Below are 22,443 nucleotides of genomic sequence, written 5' to 3' on the forward strand. Positions count from 1 at the left end.
GAGGATCGGATAAGGTTCACTCAATACAAACGCAAGAGCACACAGAACAATCGCCACACACACACATTTACAGCTATTTACAGTTTTCCCAGTTTGCTCTTGAGCTGTTACTATAGGCTTCGCTATGTGCTGCAATTTTGTATTTCTCTGCGTTTCAATCAATATTGAAAGAACATTAACTGCTATTGTTTTTAACTATTATATTTAAACAGAATTTAAAAAGTTTTTTTCAGTGAGAGTGAAAGCTAAATAATATTTCATGGCTGTCCTCTGGACATCCTAATGGAACATTAACACGCAATGAAAGATACAATTATATATATTTAAATGCTATTCCTGCAAGCTGTTTTTGAATAAATTGTTTTTTAATGATCTCTTTTGAAGTTCTCCAGCTGTCCCTTGTTTATGTCCCTTGCTTTAATCCTGTCATGTTAAATGTTAATGATATACTAACAGAGATTTGCATGTGTTTGATGTCCATAAAATGTTCTCAGAGTGTCCAATATTGGTTCTGAGAATGTCCTTAAAAAGTCCATAATATACGTGCCTTAAAGTCACCCTCGGCACGTAAAAAACATTACATTTGGATGTCCTAAGAACGTCCACTGAGCTGCTCATCCAGTAATACTAAGTCCTAAAGATGTATTACTCCTCGCTGGGTGCGTGAGCAAAATGGTCAGATCGCTAGAGAAACAGCCTTGCTGGTATGACAGGGTACTAGATCATTTCTTACATTATTATTCTTACAAAGATAAAGGAGGGCAGAATGTTTACATAAGTAGCCGATCGATTAAAATAAGAAGGTAAGACCTTTTTCTGGTCATTCTGCTTCCCTTCTGGTGGAGCAGTATACTCGATTCCTTTCCACTTCAGCCGTGATCCATCGCGGGTTTTACTTTCAGGGTTTAAAGCCCTGTTCGTGATCCAGTCCGGGTTTTCAGATAACGAAAGTGTTGTGGCGCGCTTGTAAGAAAAAACGGAAACAGGACGTTTTTTTTGTATGACATAAAGGGTGGCGGCTGGCTGAAATAACGTGTGTTATGTAAACATTAACAGATGTCCTGTGTATCAAATGCAGTGAATTGGTATTTTTTCTGTCCCTGAAATAACGTTTCTAGCACAATGACGTAACTTGTCGGTGGCTACGCCACGAGGAGGTAAGGACTGAAACGCGGTCTTTTAATCCGCACTTTGAGCACCTTTCTTGGGGACCTTTCCGCATTTCACTGCCCCTTTCTGTCTTCTTTGCTTTCTGTCGGCTTCGTCGCTTTCAGTGTTTACAGGGCGCCGTTCCGCGTAAGTCCAAGCGGGCTCCCTTGGACACACTTTTGGACACCGCCGGCTTGAATTGCAGGCCGCGGGAGAGACCGCGGACTTTCCTAGCTGGATACAGCCGGGGTGCGGCGGTTTGGGGCGATGGCGCGCCCTCCCTGGTTGTAATGTCTGCTGGTGTTGATTGAATTTCTGGTTATTGTTACATTAGATTAAATAACTCTTTTCCTCTCGAATTTGCTTCCACTGTAATGAATAAAAAGCTAATCAAAACAGACATCATGAATGACATCTGTAAATGCTGGCGAGGTTGAGGCTTTGTTGGGTATCTTTCTCCAGAACAGCCTGCCCTATGAATATTTAGCTACATTTTGCAGGTTTATTTGCGCCAGCGTAGAATTTATCAAAAATATATATATCTTTATGGGAAATTCCCGCTCGGCTCCCGGTACGGGGGGTAAAACGCTTTGCCTGTTACCCAGGTTAGCAGCCGTGCCTTTGTTCCGTACTCCTTCGTGATTTCACATAATTGTCAAACTTTTTGTCGTCTTATTGAGCATTTTCTGTCAGTTTATGTGCAACGTTTTCGCTAATTTCATCTACAGGCTGCTGCTGGCGGATCGTTTAATAAGTTCATCGCAGTTAGAAGGTTAATGAAAGATTTCCTGCACTACTACGCTTTACTAAGTTTTCTGTTGGGATATTTGGTAAAACTTGTGTTTTTTTTTCCACGTTTCCAGTTTATTAGTCGAACAAGAGATGCGCGGGATGTGATATCGCCAGGGTTTCGGTCTGCACGCTGCGTGTTTAATATAATTAATAAGTTGCTGTCAGTTGATGGGATGTTAGTTGCTGATAACCAGGGCTGTCATACAGATGCAGGCAGCCGTCTATGTCACTTAATATTAAGACGATCACGTTGGATGTGATGGTTAAGCCGTTGCTTACGTGTGTGTGTTTATCCTCAGATCAGGCCTGTGATTAGGGTGCACAGTGCATCACCCTAGCATCCACAACCCCCCTCTCCCCTTTCCAACCTGGCGGAAATGTACCGCAGTGGGGAGAGGGACTTCCAGACGTCGGCGAGGAGGATGGGCACCTCGCTGCTCTTCCAGCTGTCAGTGCACGAACGCGAGCTGGACCTTGTGTACCTGGACCACAGCTATGCCAAGCCCTGGAGCTCCCATCCAGATGCCAGCAGTGCCCGGCCCACGCGCATGCTGTTTGTGACTCCACGGCGGGCCCAGGATACCTCTGTGTGAGTGATGCCACACCTCTGTCTTGGGGTGGGGTTGGGTGGGGTGAAGCTGGGGCTGTCCTTTGCTCTTGTTGATCACTGCAAATATAGAAACTATTTCCAGTGACCTATCTGGCAGGTGATTTGTGCTGCTGTGGAGTTTGATACCTTTGCACTGGGGATCGTGTAAATCACAAATTGGAATGTGTGCAGTCATGTTAATTAACTAACAATTTAATCAGCAATCCTATCTTTACTAGAATCGCTGTTTGTTTCAATGATAATAAGCTTAATTTTGTATATGTTTGGTAAATAAAAATAAAGTATCTAATTTAAATATAGGTATGTGAAATTCTGTGCGTAAAGAAACTGACTTGAATTGATTCCAGTCTGCTGAATGAGTATACTTGCCCTACTGCATAACCATAAAATATATATATATATATATATATATATATATATATATATATATATATATATATATATATATATATATAATTTGTAGCACTTTTCTCTGTCATGTTGTAGCAGTGTCCGTCTGTTCAAGGAGCAGACCATAAACTCTAGCAGCAGCTGCCAGCAATTTACGCAAACCTGCTTGTCATCCCCAGTGGTGAAGTTTAAAAATATGGTAACCTGTTACTTGAAGCTGTCATCTATAATGCATTATATATACTTTTATGATTAATTACAGTGGTTGATAAGAAGTAATGAAATATTACAGTGTTTTCTATTGACAGTCATAAGGAATTTTATTGTTGATTATAATGCTTCATAAGTTCCAATTAAGCTGTTATAATGCACTCTAGATACTTTATATTGATACTCTGTACTGCATAATGAAGGTATTTATAGTGCATTATTGATGAGAACTTTATAAAGCAGTTATGGCTATAATGTTTTTATGAATATTTATAGCCATGTTTATGTTGCTTTATGAATGCTTTATTATGTGTTATGAATGTGTTTGTAGATTCTTATACACATGGCATTCACAGAGTGTGTTACCAAAAATCTTCAAGGGGGGTGGTGGGAGTCAAATCTTTGCAGGGGGACGAGGAGGAGCATACAGATAGGTCTATCTTAACTCTAATGGTTGACAGCGATGAAACTTGCTGGCACAGATTTGGAAAACCTAATGTTGTTTTTTTTCTGGACCTAATGTTGTTTTTTTTTGTTCTATGGAAAACAAAAGATCGACCTGAAAGATTTCATAATAAATCATAAACATTTTGTGGGCTAGTATTTTGTGACCGAGTTGAACGAGCTGACGACATCTTTCGTCTTCCATAATGGAAAATGGTTGATCGTCCAGTGCAGTAGTCTCCATTATTGTAGCTACGTCTTTAGCTCTGGTGGTGCCAACTTGGAATATTGACAATTTAAATATCGGACAATAAAGACACATCAGACCTATGTCAATATCTTAATTTTTTAACTAATGCTGGCTGGTACCAATATTTTAACTGATAAACTTTGAGCTTTCATCATTTTCAGTGTTGCCGCACATTCTTAATCACGTCACATGAAACTTGCATATGTAATTTTATCTGTTGGAGATGCTTATCATAGACTTTGCTCACTATCAGTTATTTAGAGGAGGAATACCTGGTAGCTAGTAGCCTAGCTGTTAGGCAGGCTGTTAAACTCGAAAAGATAATGAAAAATAGAAGTCACCAGTTTTCTACTATTTTGTTTACTTTTGGAGTTTGTTGTTTTAATTTCAGTTTAGTTTTCATGTCATGCTTGCACTTTTAGTTTCATTTTCATTTTCACTTCGGCGTTCTTTAATAATAACGTTCATGAGCACCAGAGAGCAAGCTTCAATTGATAGCTCAGGTATTTAAGTGGTACCGTATTCTGTGTTGCAATATGATCCAGTACATACTGACCACACTGGGTATATTGACACTGGGTTCCGGTACTGTAACCTACTCTAAAAACATTGGCATCATGTGTTAAGCACGTGCCGATTTGTTCTGTCATTATAATAGTAATGTTAAGTAGTGCTCTTCTCGATTTTTGAGATAACTCTTAAACTTATAGATACAGTTGCAGCTGGTTACCAAATATCATTGTCACATCACCGATGGATGGATGGATGGATGGATGGGAAAATGGCCCTAACTGTCCTGGAGAAGCTCCGCTTGGACCCTTCACCAAAAATAATTGTCTGGGCCTGTTTTAGCATTCGTTGAGTAGGTAAACTGTGGTAGCCTTATGGCTCTAGTATGTTTGATTGCTTTGCTGTTGCTCTGGTCACATCAGATTGTGCTAGGACCTGACAGCTTGATGTTCTTTCAGAACTGGGGTTCATTGACTAAGGTCAATTCTGATGAATATGGTGTTATCTGGGCCGAGTCTTTCCCGGCTAATCAACCTTATTAAGTGCTGTAGATTAATAGTAATTGGTCTAATTAATTCAAGAGCTGATGCAGAATTTAACATTTGACATGAGTTCATTCTCTTTGTTTTGCCTTCAGGGAGACGGATGCGACCATCGATGTGGAATCCATCACGCCCTCGGCCGTGCCACTGTACGACAACCAGAAGGCGCGCAGCGTCATGAACGAGTGTGAGCGGCATGTGCTGTTCGCCCGCACCGCTGCTGATGCTCCCCTGCCCCCCGACGACTGGGAGGAGCACATCAACAAGTCAGTATGCTGATTTGTGTTTTTAGTATTTAGTATTTTGGTGAAAGATGCCTGACACAATGGGTAGCAGGAGGCGCAATGCTTACGGATTCAGTCAGTATGCATTCCCAGAACAGTTCACCTCTTGTACTCTTGAGAGATAGCAAAACTTTACTGCTACGCTATTGTGTAACCATTTATTATAAAACCCAAGATTCATTTTTTTTATTTCAAAGTTTGAATAAAGCGAAGTCATTATAAGTTTGCTTTAACTGAACTTATCACAGATAAATTTCTAATGATACTTCTAAGATCCAGCTTCTGAGAATTTTTGCTATTTAGTTAATAGCAGGAGTCAGTACCAAACATGCTTGTTGTTCTCTGCATAAGATGATGAGCAGGGCTTATAGGTTTGAGTGCGATGTCAGAGGGAATTCTGCAGGTGTGACTGGGAGCAGTTGGGGGTCTCAGACTATTCGGGGCATTTTATCGTCTTTGCTGTTTTTGGTTGTGTGGTTTATATGGTGGCTTTTCAAACAGACGGCCTTGATTTATAAAGTTCAGGAGATGCACACCCGAAACGGACACACATTTCTGCGGTCTACACAATGCACACTGTGTTCTACAAGAATATTTGAAAACAAGACCTGTATTTCATGTTTTTCATAAAGAATTGTGCTATACTTTGTGCTCAAATGTTCAGTGGTTCAGTAAATTTTATAGGAAAAGTGATTTGAAAGTGCCCAGAATGAGTGGGAGGAGGAAGGACATTTTTCCAAAACAGACGCCCTGGGTGAGGACGAGTGTTGTCAGTGGCTGCTCAGACAGAAAGTGTGGGTGCTGCAGGCATACGACCTCAGAGAACCACACTTATATCATTTGTGTCATAAGCGTACGTCTGTGTCTGCGTGTGGAAAAATATGAACAGGTCTTTAGTGCAGTATAAGGCAGTATTACTGAAGAGTTGTACTGACGCAGCTTGGCCAGTTAATAACCTGCTCCTATACACCCCCCCCCCAACTGTGTCTCAGGGTAGGCTGGTCCATGGCTCAGAACAAACTCTTCAACAAGGTTCTTAAGGCACTGCAAGCTGAACGACAGGCCCGGCTGGCCAACGAGGGGGTAAGTTGTCTTGGGGCTCTCTGGTGTGTACGCTGCGCTCTTGTGCCGTATGAACCTAGTCTTCATGGTGTTGTTGATTTTGAGCTCTCCTGCTAGCATCTCACGGCGTCTTGCAATGTCGTATGACTCATGCTCTATTACCTTTCACTGCTGGTCATTCTTTGGAAGCTCAGCATAGATGCGCTTTCACCTCATTTGCTCCTTGACAGCGGTATGATTGTGGCTTATTTTGCTTTGGACGGAATTGTATGCAAAACTTAATTGAATCTAGTGTGATTTCAGACTAATTACCAGTAGTATAAAAAGTTGGTGATGACGAAAGGAACGAAAGAAGAGATGTAGCCTGTCGCCGGGCAACGGCACTGGAATTTAAAGCTCCTAGACACCAGAATAGAGGCAGCACTAATTATCTGTCACTCGCAGTTGACTTTGAAATGAGGGTTTATGGGGGAAGTGAGTTAAGTTAAACGGGAATGAAGCCCACGCTTTGTCTCTGTATGCTGACGGACCATGAATAACAGATGGCTTTTTTTGGGGACCTTGGAGTTTTTATAGTTTTGTTTATCTCATATAACAGGCTTGTAACGAGCCGGTGCTGCGGCGGATCGCAGTGGATAAGTGTGCCCGGAAGGTGCGCCACGCACTGGCCGCCGTCGGCTGGGATACGAAGCTGACGCAGTGGCTCCACTGCACCCTGGTGGAGGCACTCAGTCTGGCGATGCTCGCCGCCTACCTGGACGTCCTGCAGACCCTGAAGAGCAAGGTGGGTGGGGGCAGCGCTGGGATTTCCTCTTACCCCACTCCTAATTGGTCACTTTTGTCATGATTATGCCATCTTACTGGCTCTCCACAGTTGCCATTTCTCAGTTTTTATGGATTCCTTCCTTCTCTCTGAAAGTCCCTCCTCCTTTCTCTGACTCCTCCTCCTGTATTGAAGGCCATGCCCCCTTTCTGTGACACATTCATCTGAATGCTGCTCTCCCTTCCTGATACCACCTTCTGCCTGTTGAGTGTCCCTTATTCTCGCTCCCTCCCCAGGTGCCCACGCTGATCGACCGCATGCTACTGTCCTCCTCCGTAAAGACGGGGGCGACGGGGACGGAGGCCCTCTCCCTTCTCCTGAAGAGGCCCTGGGACCCCGCCGTGGGCGTGCTGTCACAGAACAAGCCGGTATGTTATAGTGTTTGGCAGATAGCTGGGGGACCAGACCACGGGTGGGTTGGTTATGCCCCAAATTTCCATGGACGGTTTGCTCACGTGTTTAAGATTGGGATAATTTTATTGATCCAAGAGGGAAATTCTGGTGCATGTAGCAGCAAGAGCACAGATTGGCACACATCTAGTACCAAACAGACAAATAACAAGCACACACAGTCAACCAAAGTAAATATTGTGCATAAAGAAACACAAAAGGTAACTGAATATTGTTATACTAGAAATGTTTAAGATAAAAATAATAAATTCTGTACAAATAAGTTAAAGCGCTTGACATTATCCCTGTCCAAAGCCCCGAGTGTGCAGGGTGACAGTGGCAAGGCAAAATTCGCTAGAAGGAAGGAACCAGACCCCCAGACTCAAAGGGGGAGCCCGTCCTCCAGGGGCTGACAGAGGAAGTCAAATGAACAAGATGGCAAAGTCCTAGTTTATACAGTCCATACTTTAAGATTCCACCTTAAATGCAGGTAGCAGGTAGATGTATATTTGCAGTTATAACTGGCAGCAGCAGACTTTTACTGTAAGAAGAGGCTGCTTTCTGGTGTGTTACGGCCGGGAGGTGGGAGTGGCATGTCTGGGGGAGTGGTGTTGTGGCGTTTGATGGGATCATTCTTGCCTGCTGCCCAGAAGCAGTTGATTAGATTCCTGAAGCGGACGGACAGAATTGTTTATATTATTGTCCGACATCCTCTTCTCTGCTGCCCCCGGCACTGACTTTGCCCCCCCCCCCCCAATCTGTCTGTGTTTGTCATGATCTCAGAGCAAGCTTCCCGGCTCGCCCCTGATCCTCATCACTCCCTCTGGGCCCAGCAGTCCGGCCTTCTCCACCTCTCGCCGCCTCCGCTTCTGGCAGTCCCAGCTATCCTGTCTAGGCAAGGTAATGCCCACCCACTCACTCTCTCTGCTTACTGCCTGGGCTCAGTGAACAGCCTGAGGAAACTGCCTTTCTGGGGGGTCACAGCTCTGCATTTGAAATTTAATGATTCAGTTCAGCATGTAGAAGAATTGGTGAGCATGTCATACACCAGTGTATTTCAGAAGTCCGTTTGGTGTCTGTGTCGGGTCACATTGGTTCAGCTAGTGCAGTATTAGATGGGCTGGTGCCGTGGCCAGTCGGGTATTGAGCTGCTAGTTTGATCTGAAGTGGTACTTGGTCCAGAAAGTTCGAGGAGCGCTGCTTTAATGGAATATCCGCTGTCCGGATGTAGAGGGAGACAATGCCAGCGCCGCTGGTCTTGCTAGCAGCATTCCACCTTTGACCATGGCTGCTTGCCGTCCTGCCAGGTTATTCCCATCTCCACCCACCTGGTGAACAGCGGGACCAATGTGGGCATCACACAGTGCCTGGAGCACATGGTCGGGGGCGTGCGGGCCAAGGTTCGAGAGGTGAGTTTGTCATTCTGGAAAGGATGGGGTCACATTGGTATACATTACGATGGAAGCTTCTCAGAAGCTTTAAGGAAATATACATCTATAAGAAATGGATGCTGATGTATGCTTAAATTTTTTTGTTTCTTTTGAATCGGGTATGTAATGAGCTCTTACCTTCATTTGCTGATAAGTACATCAATGTGAGCATGTCTGAACTGTGTGTTGTTCTAATAATGGGTCACAGCAGAAGCCCTGTCCCAACCCCCCCGCCCCCAACCATGTACAATTTCACTTCAAGCTTATACACACAGGAATAATTCCAAATTCGGTCCCTCAGTTCTTCTTGTTATATTCTCACATGTCTGGTGAAGCTATTCTTTGAAATGACATTTGCTTTGCGGGGAACGTGAGATGCCGTGTATGACCCCAATGTGTCCCTGTGTGACCCCTGACTGGTGCTTTGATCTCCCGGCCAGGTTCACAGTCACTTCCCCCATAAGCCCATTGTTCTGGTGGGTTGGAACACTGGAGCGCTCATCGCCTGCCATGTGAGTCCCGCCTGCTACACTCTGTCTCTCATCTGCCTCGTCTCCTAGTGGGAAATCAACTCTTGGGTGATAATTTAAAATTAAATTAATATAGCTGTTTGTGTTCCTCATGTACTTGTATCTTATGTTTAGGTTGTAGGGATGTCTTTGTGTGTGACTCAGCGTGTGTGTGTGTGTGTCACGTCTCCGCAGGTATCCCTGATGGAGTACGTAACCGCGGTCGTGTGCCTTGGATTCCCCCTGCTCACCATCAACGGGCCCCGGGGGGTAAGGCTTTCCAACATTCTTGCACTTGGTCCTGTGCTGATCCTACTAGACACCCCTATTAATTAGAGAAGCTGGCTAATTAAGCGACAGCCTTTGCTGTCACAGGTGCATAATTATGCAAACAGCCATGCAGTCTCCAGCAACAAACTCTGGAAGCAGAATGGATGATGGTGGCTTTGCGAGTGGATGCCGTCTTTCCAACAAGTCGGTTTGCCACATTTCAGCCCTGACGGAGCTTCCCTGGGTGCCCTCTATCATGAAGCTGCATTTTTGGGTTGGCATGACAACGTGACATTTAAGGTTGTCTGAGTTATAAGTAAGTGCACGAAGATATTGACTGTGATAATTCAACATTATCTAGAGAACCAACAATTCTGGCTTTGTGATACAAGGCCTGCAAGTGAAGCAGAAATGTCTAGGAGCAAATTCATTAGGTCACAGAAAGACCTGATCACACAACCCCAGTACTAAACCTGAGCAATTAATTTTTAATTCATGAGAATATTTAGGAATTGAATTTGGAAGTGGAATGGCAAAAAAGTAAATATCCGAAAATAAAACAAATAAAACCGCACCATTTAAAATAGCTAAAATCGATCAAATGATGCATGGAGTGTTTCTTCCTGGAGGAAGCCAAAATAATCCATTGCCTGAGCTGTGGAATGTGGCTTTGAAGTCCATTTTGACTTATCCTTCCTAACTTTCTGGCTAGAGTTGTGTATTAGTTCGAGGGGGGAAAAAACACTCATTTGCCTTGAGTAACATCTTCACCTGTCGCAGTCCGCTGCATATCTGCAGGAGCTGTCTGATGTTTGCTTCATATTGCAGCAATGCCGCAGTGTGTGCAACGAATTGTGATTTAATTCATTTGCACTATAAAGGCCAGCCTTGGACCCTGTGTATATTATTAAATATTACAACACGGAGGTTCCTCTCAGTGATGCAAGCGAACCTCAATCGTTCATTGGCCAGGGGAAATTTAGCAGGAAGTCAGAAAGTAGATCGGAACAAATATTATATATCAACATAAATACTTTTTCTACCCTCGGTGATCAGATTGATAAACATTGGTAAGCAGGATTGGAAGAGAAGTGGGCTGAGGAAGTCTGAGCATTATTAGAACAACTTTTTAACAATCTACAAAGCATGAGCCTGCTGCTGTATGTGGCTGTCAGGCGTGTTGGCGGTGGAAGTATAAACGTTCCGAGATGCGGACTGTCCAGCACGGTCTTGCATGACATGGCGTGCAGTATGAATCAGTCCTGAGCCCCGCCTTCCTCACAGAAGCAGAGTGACTGGCTAAAGTGTTGGCGATGTTGATTCTTATGTAACATGTATATCACCCGTGACAGCAACGGAATTTGCCAGTATTGAGGTCACAAAAAATGGAGGTTTTGTTCATGTATTATCCGTATGTTGATCAAGTAATTGTGACAGACCTAGTGTCTGCACACTTTTAACCTTGTAGTGTATGTTTGTCAGCTCTGAGCCCATTGAAGAGTGGCTGGATATTATTGTGGCATGAAAGCTCCGTCGTTGAAAGGTGTCCGCAAACGCAGAAGAGCGGTAAGCGGCCAGCTTCTGGAGGGGCTCGAATGGCAGAGCTTTGTCTGACTTGAATGCAGTGCTGTCCTCAACCGCGAATAACAGCTGCAAGAATTTGAACTATTGAAAAATCTCGTGGGGTGGGGTTCAGGGTTTTCAAAACTATTCCAGCAAAATCTCTTCGGGGACGGTGAGAGTTTAATGATTCTTGACATGGCCGCTAGAATTGGGTGAACTTTCGTAACTCTTAATGCTGAAGTTTGTGTAAATGCTGAGGTTTATATGAATGCAGAAATGGGCACTCTGCAGGATTCTGAGTGATGGTTTGGTATTATCAGAGGGCTATGGCACATCTTTCCCCCTTTAATGCAGTTTTCTGAACTCTGAACGACATAATTACACACCAAATGAGCTGGCCGGTGGAGGCTTGTAGGATAATGGGGCAGCTGAGAAAAAGCGTGAGCTCCTTTAGAGAACTACGCCTGCTGATTCCCTGATGTTACTCCCCATACCTGAGCTGACGTTGGCCGCAGACACTGCTCGGGTTCGAGCAGCATGACTGACGGCCAGTCCTAAAATTGTACAAAATGAACGTCCAAATTGTAGGGTGGTTAAGGCTTCTGACTCATTTGAACAGAAATGAGTCCTGCTGTTATAGGCGAGCACGACTCAGGCTCTCTGATTCTCCTTTTCATAGGATAGAGATAATCAGCTCTGGAAACCGACGGGCAGACCAGGTACTGTCTGGCCCACAAGAATCTCGCAAGTCAGGTCTGATGTGATGAACTTGGTCAGCTGGTGATTCCTATCTCCCAGCACTATCGACGGTCTTGGGTCAGAGGTTAGGGGGATGATGTTTGCAGCGATGAATCTGAAAATGTTAGAACGCGGAGAGCCATCGGCCTCGCCCGGGGGCAGGAGATGGTTATAGCGCTGTCCTCATGCTGACTGCGTCGGCAAGCCAGCTGTGGTGGGCTGACAGAGGGAAAACTAGAAGCCATGTGTGATCGAAGGGCTCTTTTGATTTTGTCGAGGGAGACTTATGAAATGCAGGAAAGCGAGCCGGCTGAGAAGAGGACAGAGAACGGATAGCGACCGTGCATGCATAGCCTGGGTGGGAGGGCAGGAAATGCCACCATCACAGTGGTGTGTGCTGATGTGGAGATGTTCTGGCCGGTGACAGCTGTGTGAAAAGTACCATCTGCACTTGTGCAGGTCAGGAGAAGCACTCTGGCTACCGGCAGGAAGGCCGTCAAAACAGCCCGTTTTACATACGTATGTAGCGTATTGATTTGTCCTTTCTGGCAGGATGTGGATGACCCCCTGCTGGACATGAAGACTCCGGTGCTCTTTGTGATTGGTCAGAAGGCCCTGCAGTGCTCCGCAGAGGCCATGGAGGACTTCCGCGAGAAGCTGCGAGCGGACAACAGCATGGTGGTTGTGGGGGGTGCGGACGACAACCTTCGGTGAGCTTCAGACTGAGACCAAAACCAGCCTTTCCTGTTTCTTTTGGCATCCATTCTTTTTATGTAAACATGAATGTAGACAAATGACTACATCTTAACTCTGTCCCACCCCCAGGATCAGCTCTGCGAAGATGAAGGCTGAGGGACTGACCCAGACCATGGTTGATCGCTGCATTCAGGTTGGGGGGAGGGGGCACGGGGGTCTGATCAGTCTTCATTTTTGGCTAATCTCACCACTTTAATGAGCCTTACAGGCTAACGAGACCTCAGGCATCAGATTTCAAAATTATTAAATTTGTACCCATTTATAAACTTTGGTTTGCCAGAGTTTGGTTTCTATTTGTTACATTGACAGTTACAGTATAAGCGGTGTTGTCATTTTCGGGGCTCAGGCAGAGCCAGCATCCTTAACCCCCCCGGTCAGATGGAGCTCAATCCATGCGTCATTCTTTCTGTTCCCATGCCGTTTCAATTAATCACGTACATTTTGTGTAATGTTGCTAGCTGGCTGATAATGGTCGGGCCTGGGGGGAATGAGGGGTGGTTCTTGGTAATGAATGGACCGGGTCACTGTTTCCTGGTGGACCTGAGCACTCCGTCTCCCCTTCGTTCTGTTTTCTGGGGGTGTGGGATGTGAACGGGTCAGTCACTGAACGCGTCGTCACCCTGAGCTCTTGTGACGTGCCAATTGGCTGACGGTTCCTGCGACCGTCGCGTGACACGCTTAACGCCGGCGCCGGTCTCCCACCAGGACGAGATCGCCGACTTCCTGACGGGCGTGCTGACGAGGGCTGAGAGCCACGGGCACGGCAGCATGGAGCCCGGGGACCTGGACACGGAGAAGCGCAAGAAGAAGAAGCAGGCCCGAGAGAGCCGACGCGAGCCGTCCTTCGAGCTGGAGCGGGGCCGCGCCTCACAGGCCAGCCGTGTGCCTGTGTCCCCCTCGGGGTCGGAGGTCAGCCCGCTGCCGTATGCTGGACACACTCTGCTTAGTGAATTTACTGAATGAATCGGCTTGGTGTCAGACCGCATTGATATGTGGCTGAATGCACAAACCAGGATTTGTACTGAATGTTTCTACATTCTCGTGTGTTGCAAAACGCTGGGGATACGATCTAAGAAATGCCTCAGGCAATTTAGTTGTCCGAATATCAGGGTGTATACCTTGGCTATATGGTATAGTCGAATGCTGAGTATTGCTTAGAAGTGTTCGTTTTATTTTTGCCTTATTTGAAAGACCTTTGTAAAGGTGGCTGTGTTCAGGTGCAGTAGGGATTTTTTCCTGATCATTCCGTGCTCCTGCTTGTCCCAAGGATCTGTCCAGCGTATCCAGCAGCCCGGCCTCCAGCCCCAAGCCGCGGGCTTCAGCTCTGTCCCCGGCACAGAAGTCCAGCCTCATCACAGCCACACAGTTGCTCAAGACCCACGTGCAGCGATCTGGAGGCCTTCTGACACACCGGCAAGCTCAGGGTAGGCCCCGCCCCTTTAACCCACCGCCTTGCCTGCTGGGTCTTAATGCCTCCTGTTTAGCGCAGTGAGAATTGGTGAAGTGATGTTCTGTGCATGCTGTCATTTAACTTTGTACATTTCGGCGTGGGCTGACAGTTTTCTCTGTTCGGACGGAACAGAGGAATCTGAGATCAAAGAGCTGCTTAAGCAAGCTTGTTCTTTATCCAGATTACGACTCTTAAACGTGGGGAATGGAGGATGAGAACGGGAGATGGATGGGAGACCGGGATTAGCGTAGTGGCAGCCACATCATGGAATGACACTGGGTCTTGTGGGGTGATCAGTGGCCACGCCTTTCCGAATATTTTAATGAGCGTGTTTCGTTTTTCGGACCAGTATCTCATGCAGAGCTGCGAGTTGTGTGTCAGACTTGCTCATTGACACTGTTTCTGCTTCCATTACTGTACGTGATCAAATTCAGAGCGTTTAACTCGCATGGAACATGAGCTAATCAGTCATATTAAGCAAAGTGAATTAATATTTTCATTGACAGTAATAGTATTTAAAAACATTGTACAGTTTCCTTTCAGCCTGACATGCTCAGTGCTTCGCCCCTCGCTGTTGGATTTCCGATCTAACTAGAAGTTCTCATCTCGAATTGGTACTTATGACAGGGCCAGGTTCCGATTGCCAGATCGTGACTCGAACATCATAATGTACTGAAGTACAAGCTGTACTACTGCTAGAACATTCCCCTTTTTCTCTCGCTTGCCATTTTCTGTGCGACAGTGCAGGGTCAAATCAATGACTGCAGACACTTGCTTGTGAAAATATGTCGGCAGGGAAGTGCTGCACAGCTTAAGCAAACCCTACAGACGGGTTTGTCTGACGTTAGACATAATCAGCCATCTCTGTTTAAGGTTAGTAGGATGTTGGTTGTTGGTAGTCTAGTTAGCCAAGGACCGCCTGTACTTTTTCACTTTGTAAAAGCAGGTCTGTTCCCCCCCTCGTACTCTTGCGTTGACTCCGCCTTTTCCCTTTCTGACTTGGTGTTCTCTGTCTCGCTTTTCCCTTTAACACTTTCTGGGGCTCTCTTTGTGGGGTCCCTCCCCTCACCCCCATCAGCTCAGTTTGCTGCTTTTATGAAGCAGAATCTGCTGATGAGGAAGAGCCTCCCCACTGGCGCCCCCTCCTGCCTGCTGGGTAAGTTACCCCCCTCTCTGCTCACCTCTCCCCTTTACTCTTCTGTAACTCTTTCTTTGGCTCTTGTATACTCGCCGTCCGTGCCTGGCTCGGTGAGAGGGAAGAGCAGTGGCCAGTGAAGTGGAAGCGGAATCGGTGATGATAGTACCCAGCTGTCTCTCGTTAATCGTGTCAGCGTTTGTGGAATCCATTCTTTTATCGTTTGCATTGTAGCAGGCCTGTTAGCTAGCCAGTGAGGCTAGGAAGCTTTGAGGAGATAAACGTGTGTGTGTGTTTGGAAGCGTTGGGGTGTACACTCGCCGGTACGTGATGGGCTGCCGTCTATGTCCCACAGTGCCGGTCTCCAGCGAGCAGGCCGAGGGTCTGGAGCACGACGACCTGCGCACCCACCTGAAGAGGAGAGCTAGCCCCAGTCCTACCCCCAACAAGGCCTCCAAACGGGCCAAAATCAAGGTCACCATCCTTTCCCACGGCGAGACGGCTGGGGGACCCGGCGTCTCCAATGCTTCTGAGGGTGAGCGTGCCAGAGGTGATCTCCCCTCAGCCAACCTGACCTGCTGTAGTTTACCTTGTACATCACAAGCTCATGTGACCGGTGCATGAACTGATACATCACCACTTTCAAGCTTTTTATCTGTGACCCCAGCAGCTGTATCAGCTGTTGGGTGTAAAACTTTCTCAACCATGTTTCATGTTCCTCTCCATCGTCGCTGCGGATAATACCAGCCTGTCAGCCAGTAATTAATTTTTTGTGCCAAATAGGCTTTGACATTGGAAGCCTATATTTTGCAGAGAGGTGGCTTCTTGTGGTCTTGTGAGCCGGTTACCTGGGAAACATGTTCTGAATGAGAATGTTTGTCCCCCCCCATAGCAGGAACACCAGGCAAAGCGCTGAGCGGCGTCACACAGACTGTCCCTGGAGCAAGGGAGCTCTCCGGACTGCTCACCACACAGAGGTACGCTGGGAATGCGAGTGTATCCGATGGTGGTGGGGAGGGCGGGTATTGTCTTGGTTACTAATGAGTGTGACTAACACCACATGGGCCTAAACAGGACAAATGGCCATTAACTGATGAAGCTGGGATGCAGGGGTGTGGCCTTAAATAAGTGGGTGTGACCTGTCTTTGGGGCGAGGGGGAGCGGCACTGGGCTGGTACTTACCGCTGCCATGTGGTGCTGCAGGTCTGGGGGGCTCTCGGAGGTGTCTGGGGCTCTGAGTCCTGGGGTGTCGCTGGGAGGGACCCCTGCCTCACACCATAACCTGCTCCATGCACAGACCCCAGCGGGCAGCCAAGGTAGGAGCCGCCCTCCCCTCTGTCGCCCCCATGTGGTTGTTGCTGTGTGTGTCACAGGAGCGCTTTGCAGCGGTATGACAGCTCAGTGTTTTTTTTTTCTTTTTTTTTTTTTTTTTTTATTTTGACAGCCCCCTCTGCCAGCAGCCTCCTGCAGGGCCTGAGTTTCAGCCTCCAGGAGATGGCGACGAGGTCCCCCAGCCTGCCCTCCACAGCGGCCAGTGGCCTGGGCAGCGGCACTCAGGTCACCTACACCTGGAACCGGCCGGCCACCTCAGCTGCTCAGGTGACGGGGGATCCCAGGGATCTGTATGCAAACCCTTTCTCTGCCAAGCCTGAAAGGGATCGTCTAGGCGTCTAAGGGCTTGAGCTACTGGTAGGGGCTCTCTGGTTAGTGCCCCCTGGGAACTGGATGCAGTGTTTCCTGATAATTGGCTTCGTTTCTTATCAGCAGATCATATCCTCTTGTCAAGGTTGTGACTTTTAATGGCAGCGCCCTCTGACGGCCAGTGTAAGAGACTTCATTTTGTTCACGTCGAAGGGTCCCGGGGGGAAGACTTCACAGGCCCAGATCCTGGGCTCCGTCGGTGGAGCCGGCGCCGGTGGCAGCGCCTTGGTGCGGGCGGTGCCCGTGGTGTCCACAGGCGGGGCCGGCGCCACCAAGTCCACCGCCATACATCAGCTACTGACCAACGGCGGGCTGGCCAAGCTGGGCCTGGCGCACATCTCCAACCAGAGTGCCGGTACGAGGCCACAGTTCCCTCATCGCCCCTGACTTGGGGGCCATTTCAGGCCGCCTTAAAAACTGCTGCATTCATATTATGGTTTGTTTGCAAATTCAGAAATAGTTGAGTACTTGTGTTTATTTGAATATTAATATCTTTTGGATCATGATAGGGCTTCTGGTAACTAAGGGGTGAAGCAGTTTTCTGATTCAGTTTGTAAACATGCAGAGCCAAGTTTGGACACACTTACCCATAGAATGGTTTATTTGTACTATCATCTGCTTTTCAGATAATTATAAGGACATCAGCACTATAAAATAGCATGAAATTGTGCATTGTATTCTAGTATTAAACTAAAAACAAAGGTTGCTGGTTCAGCTCCTGTGTCAGTAGTGATGTCACTATTGGGTCCTTGAGTGTGACCCTTAATCCCAGTTGCCCCAGGGACTGACTGACCCTACTGTCTCCTCTACACCAGTTTCATGAGGTGGCCTCCTGGGATGCTTTCCCAGCTGTCCTGAAAGAGGTCCTATATATGCTGAGCTCTCATTGGCTGCTTTTCCATTCTGCTCCTCCTTTGTTTCGTTCAGGTGGCCAAGTCATGACATTTGACACCATCACTCTCCTTTGTAGGTGACTTGCTGTGTCCAGACATTTGACTTTCAAAGCAGCTTTTATTTATTTCAAATTATTGCTGCAGTGTCATTCTGTGGCTCCTCTGATGTTCCTGCTACTTTGAAATTAAATTTTTAAAATTAGTTTTTTTTTTATTATTGATTAAATCAATGTAAGTACTGCTTTTTGTATTTTAAGACCATTTTGGATGTAGGAGAAATGAGGTAATTTAGTTATAACTAAATTTCAGCACAAGCCTCAGCCCATGATATGGTGGTCAGTTTAAAAATTCTATGCTTTTATGTACAGCTGTGTATCTACAGTTACCGTGTCACCGTGACCTTTGATGAGCGGACAAGTTTTACTCTTCTGTCCCTAAACTCTTGTTTGTTGGCAGCTGGCCTGAAGTCTCCCACCACCATCACGGTGACCCTGCGAGGGCAGCCCAGCCGGCTCGCTACCCTCAGCCAAGCTGGAGCGGGAGTGACACTGGCCAAGCCCTCTGACTCCCAGGTAGGCAGACTCGCTACTACGGTGGCCCTCCAAGGTCATAAATGAGCGTGTGTGCCTTGCTGTTTTTGTAGTGCGAGTGTGTGAAGCAGCGCGTCTAGGCCTGCCCAGTGTGGGACTGAGATCCTGCTGTAGGGGCACCTGGACGAGGGACCTGCAGTAAGAATGACTGTTGGCCTGTGTGCGTGAGACGTTGTATACATCTGTGTCCCCGTGGGCGAAAGACCAGCTCCGGCGACTGGCTGCATTTTCACAGCACATCCGCATTTATTCTTGCATGACGTCAGTTATCTAAAATCAAACGATTCAGTAAATGCAGAAGTGAGCCGTGAAGGGAGATTTCGGTTTTAATCTTCCAGCAGCTTTTAGTTGTCCTGTTTTTCGTTGCCATGGGAAACGGTCTTCTGCAAATGCAAATCTGACATCACACAAACGGCAAAAAAAACAGGCTTCTGTTGTTTCTTAAAATGAGATTTTCATTTAAATTCTAAATTTTACTTCATACAGTATTTTTTCCACTAGTAGGTATTAAACTGTTAGATGTTGCCTAAAGGGCAACTGAATAATTATACTTTTATTTAAAAATGTATCTTTTTTTTAAGAGGTTGGATGCAACCAAGCAAATATTGGAAAATGCAAAATTAATGAAAAATGACAGGATACACAAAAATACTGGGACTGCTTGGCATCAGCGACAGGTGATTTGGTTTGAGGGTGGATATAGAACATGTCAGAAGCCGTTCAGATTGAGTAGCTTGTAGATCAAGGCCCTCCGTTCTCAGGAAGTCTGAGAAGCACCAGTGTCAGAGAAGCAGAGTACTAGTGAGTCTCGTGACGACTGCTGCCTGTCCGCTGCGCCTTAGATGATCAGGGGTAACGACGCAGCAGCGATTGACACCTCAACTACTTGGTCAAGTGTGACTGGGTGGGAGTTTATCATTGTCAATTCCGGGGGCTGACATACTGGGGGGAAAGTTTTCCTAAAGCAAAGTCCTCTTTCAAATGATGCTGCAAAAGACCAGATGTACCTCTTGAGTGGTAAATTTTGTAAGAATATACTTTTTTATTTTTTATTTTTAAGAGTGTCAAACACACCACACACTACCAACGAACTAGCATATTAGCCAAGTTGTGAGCCCTTTCATACATTATAGCATTGCATTAGTCTGTGAAGGTTAGTGCATTGTATGAATCTTGATTTCAGTTTCCTTACTGCCTTAGCCGCGTGTCTCTGGATATCCCCTTAAGCCCAAATCTATCTAACTGATTCTGGTGAGCTTTCAACGGCACTTTTAGCCAGAGTGAGGGCCAGCTGAGAAGGGGGGGTCAGCCAGACCCTGGAGCAATTGGGAGTTAAGGGCACGCGGTGACCACATCGAGCTTCTTACCATGTGTACGGCAGTCCAACTTGCTGACCCACTCAGTGCGGCTTCATGAGAGGGTTTAATGATAATTGATGGCTGAACGCAATACTGTGTGTCAACCAACCCATTAGGTTTGGTTGACTGTGCATACGGCTCGTGTCACCCTGTCACCGTGGGATGTGTCAAGCTCATCTTCAGCACACTTTTAAATCTCCCCCCCCCCCCAATTGCTGCCTTTGAGAAATAAATTACTCCTTGGATTCTTACACGCTTTAGAACATCTTATTGTCCAGGTGTGTCTGCCGTTTCCAAAGGTAGCTCTTTTCTGGATGATTACTTAGGTGCTGACGGACTTAAGTGTCTTTCTGCTGCTTGTCATCATTTTCAGTGTCTTTCAATAAAAATTTCCCTTTTGACAGCCACTTTAATGTGGATTCGCAGTCGATGGCCTGTCTGTACACCATTCCTGGATTTATCGTCTAAGCCAGGGGTACTAGGTGGACCAGAACGCAGTTTAATCTGGACCATGCTGGCATTCTATTCTGCCACTTCTCGACAAACTACTCCCCCATTGGCTCCCGAGTCTACCGAGGACTAGTGAACCTTGGCTTTGTGTTGCTTGTACAATTAAAATCTGCGTGGAATGTGATATGTGTTGCAGTCTTGCCGGCCTTGGTGGATCTGTCCATGTACTGCAATGCCGCCACTTCGCTCGCACTTCCCGAAGGCCACGTGGGCTCTTGACACCCTTAATGACTGTCATTCCTTTAATGGGCACTGCAGGGAATTTCACATAATGGTTCATTTCCTTTGAGTCTGTCAGGCTGAGCCATCACTCAATCTCAGATTTTTGTGATTAGATTGTGGGATTTGAGTTTTGATTTTTGTTTTCTTAACAAAGCCACCATTAGAATAATGAAAAAAAAACAAAAAAACACATTCCACTGCATTATTTCACTTGCAGGAGGTAGTTCCTTTGCAACATGTCTGGTCTTTGTGATTGTACTTCTCAGATTATATGGGAGAACATCTGTTTTTGTTTATATCCTTAATGTGCAGACCACCATCCCTGGGTTTGAGATGAGATTAAATGCAGGCCACAGCATCTCGCTTCTGTCACCTAGGCGCCATTACTGCCCACGTGGGCTTTGAAATCAGCCTGATCCCTAATAAGACAGACAGCACTTACACAAGATGATAACATCTTGCGTAACATTGAACCAGGAGCCAAAATTTATCGAAGGCTTATTTTGTTTATATGTTTTGATGAGACCATGATGAGATTCCGTAGGTGGCTCTCCGACACACGTGTGCGCGATCACTCCTGACCGGCTCTGACCTTGGAGTCCCTCGGGGTTTTTTCCATTTGACACGTTCCGAGTGACATCTCTCTCACTCAATTTCATTCTCTGTCCCCCACAGTGACCTGGAGTGGCCCACTGCTTGGACTGTGTTCCTCGCTGAAGGCATGGCCTGGTGAGAGACCCCACAGCGCAGATACGGCGAGTGGGAGAGGTACCAGATGATCCCTATCAAAGATGATTGGAGTGGGGTTTCACAACCCCGAAGTGTCACAAAACCCCCTCTGAGATACTGGGAAGAGTCACCTTAGTCCTTCAAGATGAAGGCACTGCCAACTGACTTCCTTGGACTGCCGACTTCCCTCTTTAGGGCAAAACTGTGGCCACCTGTCTCAAAGGACCCCAGCTGCCACCATTAAACCTGTTTGCTGGAGGGCAATCTCAAGGAGCTCCATGCAGCTCTATACCTACTGTAGCCTTACACATTTGAAAGTGCCCCTTTCCCCCTGCTTAGGTTGGGTTTCGGGGTGGTTGGGGGGGGAGGGGGGGGGGGCATAGATGCTTCAGTTGTGTGATCAGCATACTTAGCTTTTATTTTCAGAATGCAAAAAAAAACATGTAAATAAAGGCAAGGTTAATCCCCCCCAAGAAATGTCAATACCCAACTACTGTGGAGATGTCTGTTGTTTTGAATAGAAAAAAATGAATTCTGTTCAATTCCATTTATTTTTATATAGCGCCTTTCAGAACAGAGTTGTCCCAAAGCGCGTTACATGGATGTGTTTTGATACATAAAACATCAATAGAGAGATACAGAGCAGGTACAAGAGGGTCAAGAAATTAAATAAAGCCAGAAGACAACGGAGGAGAGGCACCAAAATCTCCCAAGTCGGGAGAAAGAAAACCTATGGGGGTCCATGGTCAACTGGCTACCCACCCCCCTGGGCATGATAACATTACTGAAAACAGACATGCTTTCTAAAAGGTAGGTATAAGCTGTGATTAAGAGTGAAGACAACGTCCATCAATGAGTCTGTTATCCATGTTGGCCTGTGAAGGGCGTCCAAAGTCCATCAATATAGTTGGCTTGGGTGATATCTTAAAAAACAAAAAGAGAGATTTTAGTTTGAAAGTATTGGGATAAACAAAATTGTCCAGAGTTGTCCAGCACCCACTTGCAAACAGAAAACATGAAAAAAGTATGAAAATCTATATGGACAAATCCTGGTTTTTTTAAACCACTGTCAAGAGCAGTGGTTCACAAAAGTGCTGCTATGATGCGTCTCAAGTTACAATACTGGCCAAAAT

At 46.3% G+C, this 22,443-nt stretch overlaps 1 protein-coding gene across 9 annotated transcripts; it reads left to right on the forward strand.

Moving 5' to 3' along the window:
• The first annotated feature begins 916 nt into the window (after positions 1 to 916).
• On the forward strand, positions 917 to 21,852 carry kansl3 (KAT8 regulatory NSL complex subunit 3). Of its 9 annotated transcripts, none has more exons than XM_049020667.1 (22): positions 917 to 1,157; positions 2,241 to 2,530; positions 4,993 to 5,163; positions 6,174 to 6,264; positions 6,842 to 7,027; positions 7,303 to 7,434; positions 8,240 to 8,356; positions 8,764 to 8,865; positions 9,327 to 9,398; positions 9,591 to 9,665; positions 12,519 to 12,676; positions 12,792 to 12,855; positions 13,428 to 13,631; positions 13,990 to 14,146; positions 15,251 to 15,328; positions 15,663 to 15,857; positions 16,200 to 16,284; positions 16,511 to 16,623; positions 16,752 to 16,906; positions 17,162 to 17,363; positions 18,358 to 18,473; positions 21,257 to 21,852. In XM_049020667.1, exons 2-22 carry the CDS (start codon positions 2,319 to 2,321, stop codon positions 21,257 to 21,259), a joined length of 2,688 nt encoding a protein of 895 aa, XP_048876624.1. In that variant the 5' UTR covers positions 917 to 1,157; positions 2,241 to 2,318; the 3' UTR covers positions 21,260 to 21,852. The 9 variants fall into 9 exon arrangements, with proteins under 9 accessions (XP_048876624.1, XP_048876625.1, XP_048876627.1 ...); XM_049020668.1 differs by having other exon boundaries at positions 16,203 to 16,284; XM_049020670.1 differs by having other exon boundaries at positions 15,663 to 15,842; positions 16,203 to 16,284.
• Positions 21,853 to 22,443: the final 591 nt, after the last annotated feature.

This window comes from Brienomyrus brachyistius, chromosome 7 (assembly GCF_023856365.1).
Source record: "Brienomyrus brachyistius isolate T26 chromosome 7, BBRACH_0.4, whole genome shotgun sequence".
NCBI classification, from domain to species: domain Eukaryota; kingdom Metazoa; phylum Chordata; class Actinopteri; order Osteoglossiformes; family Mormyridae; genus Brienomyrus; species Brienomyrus brachyistius.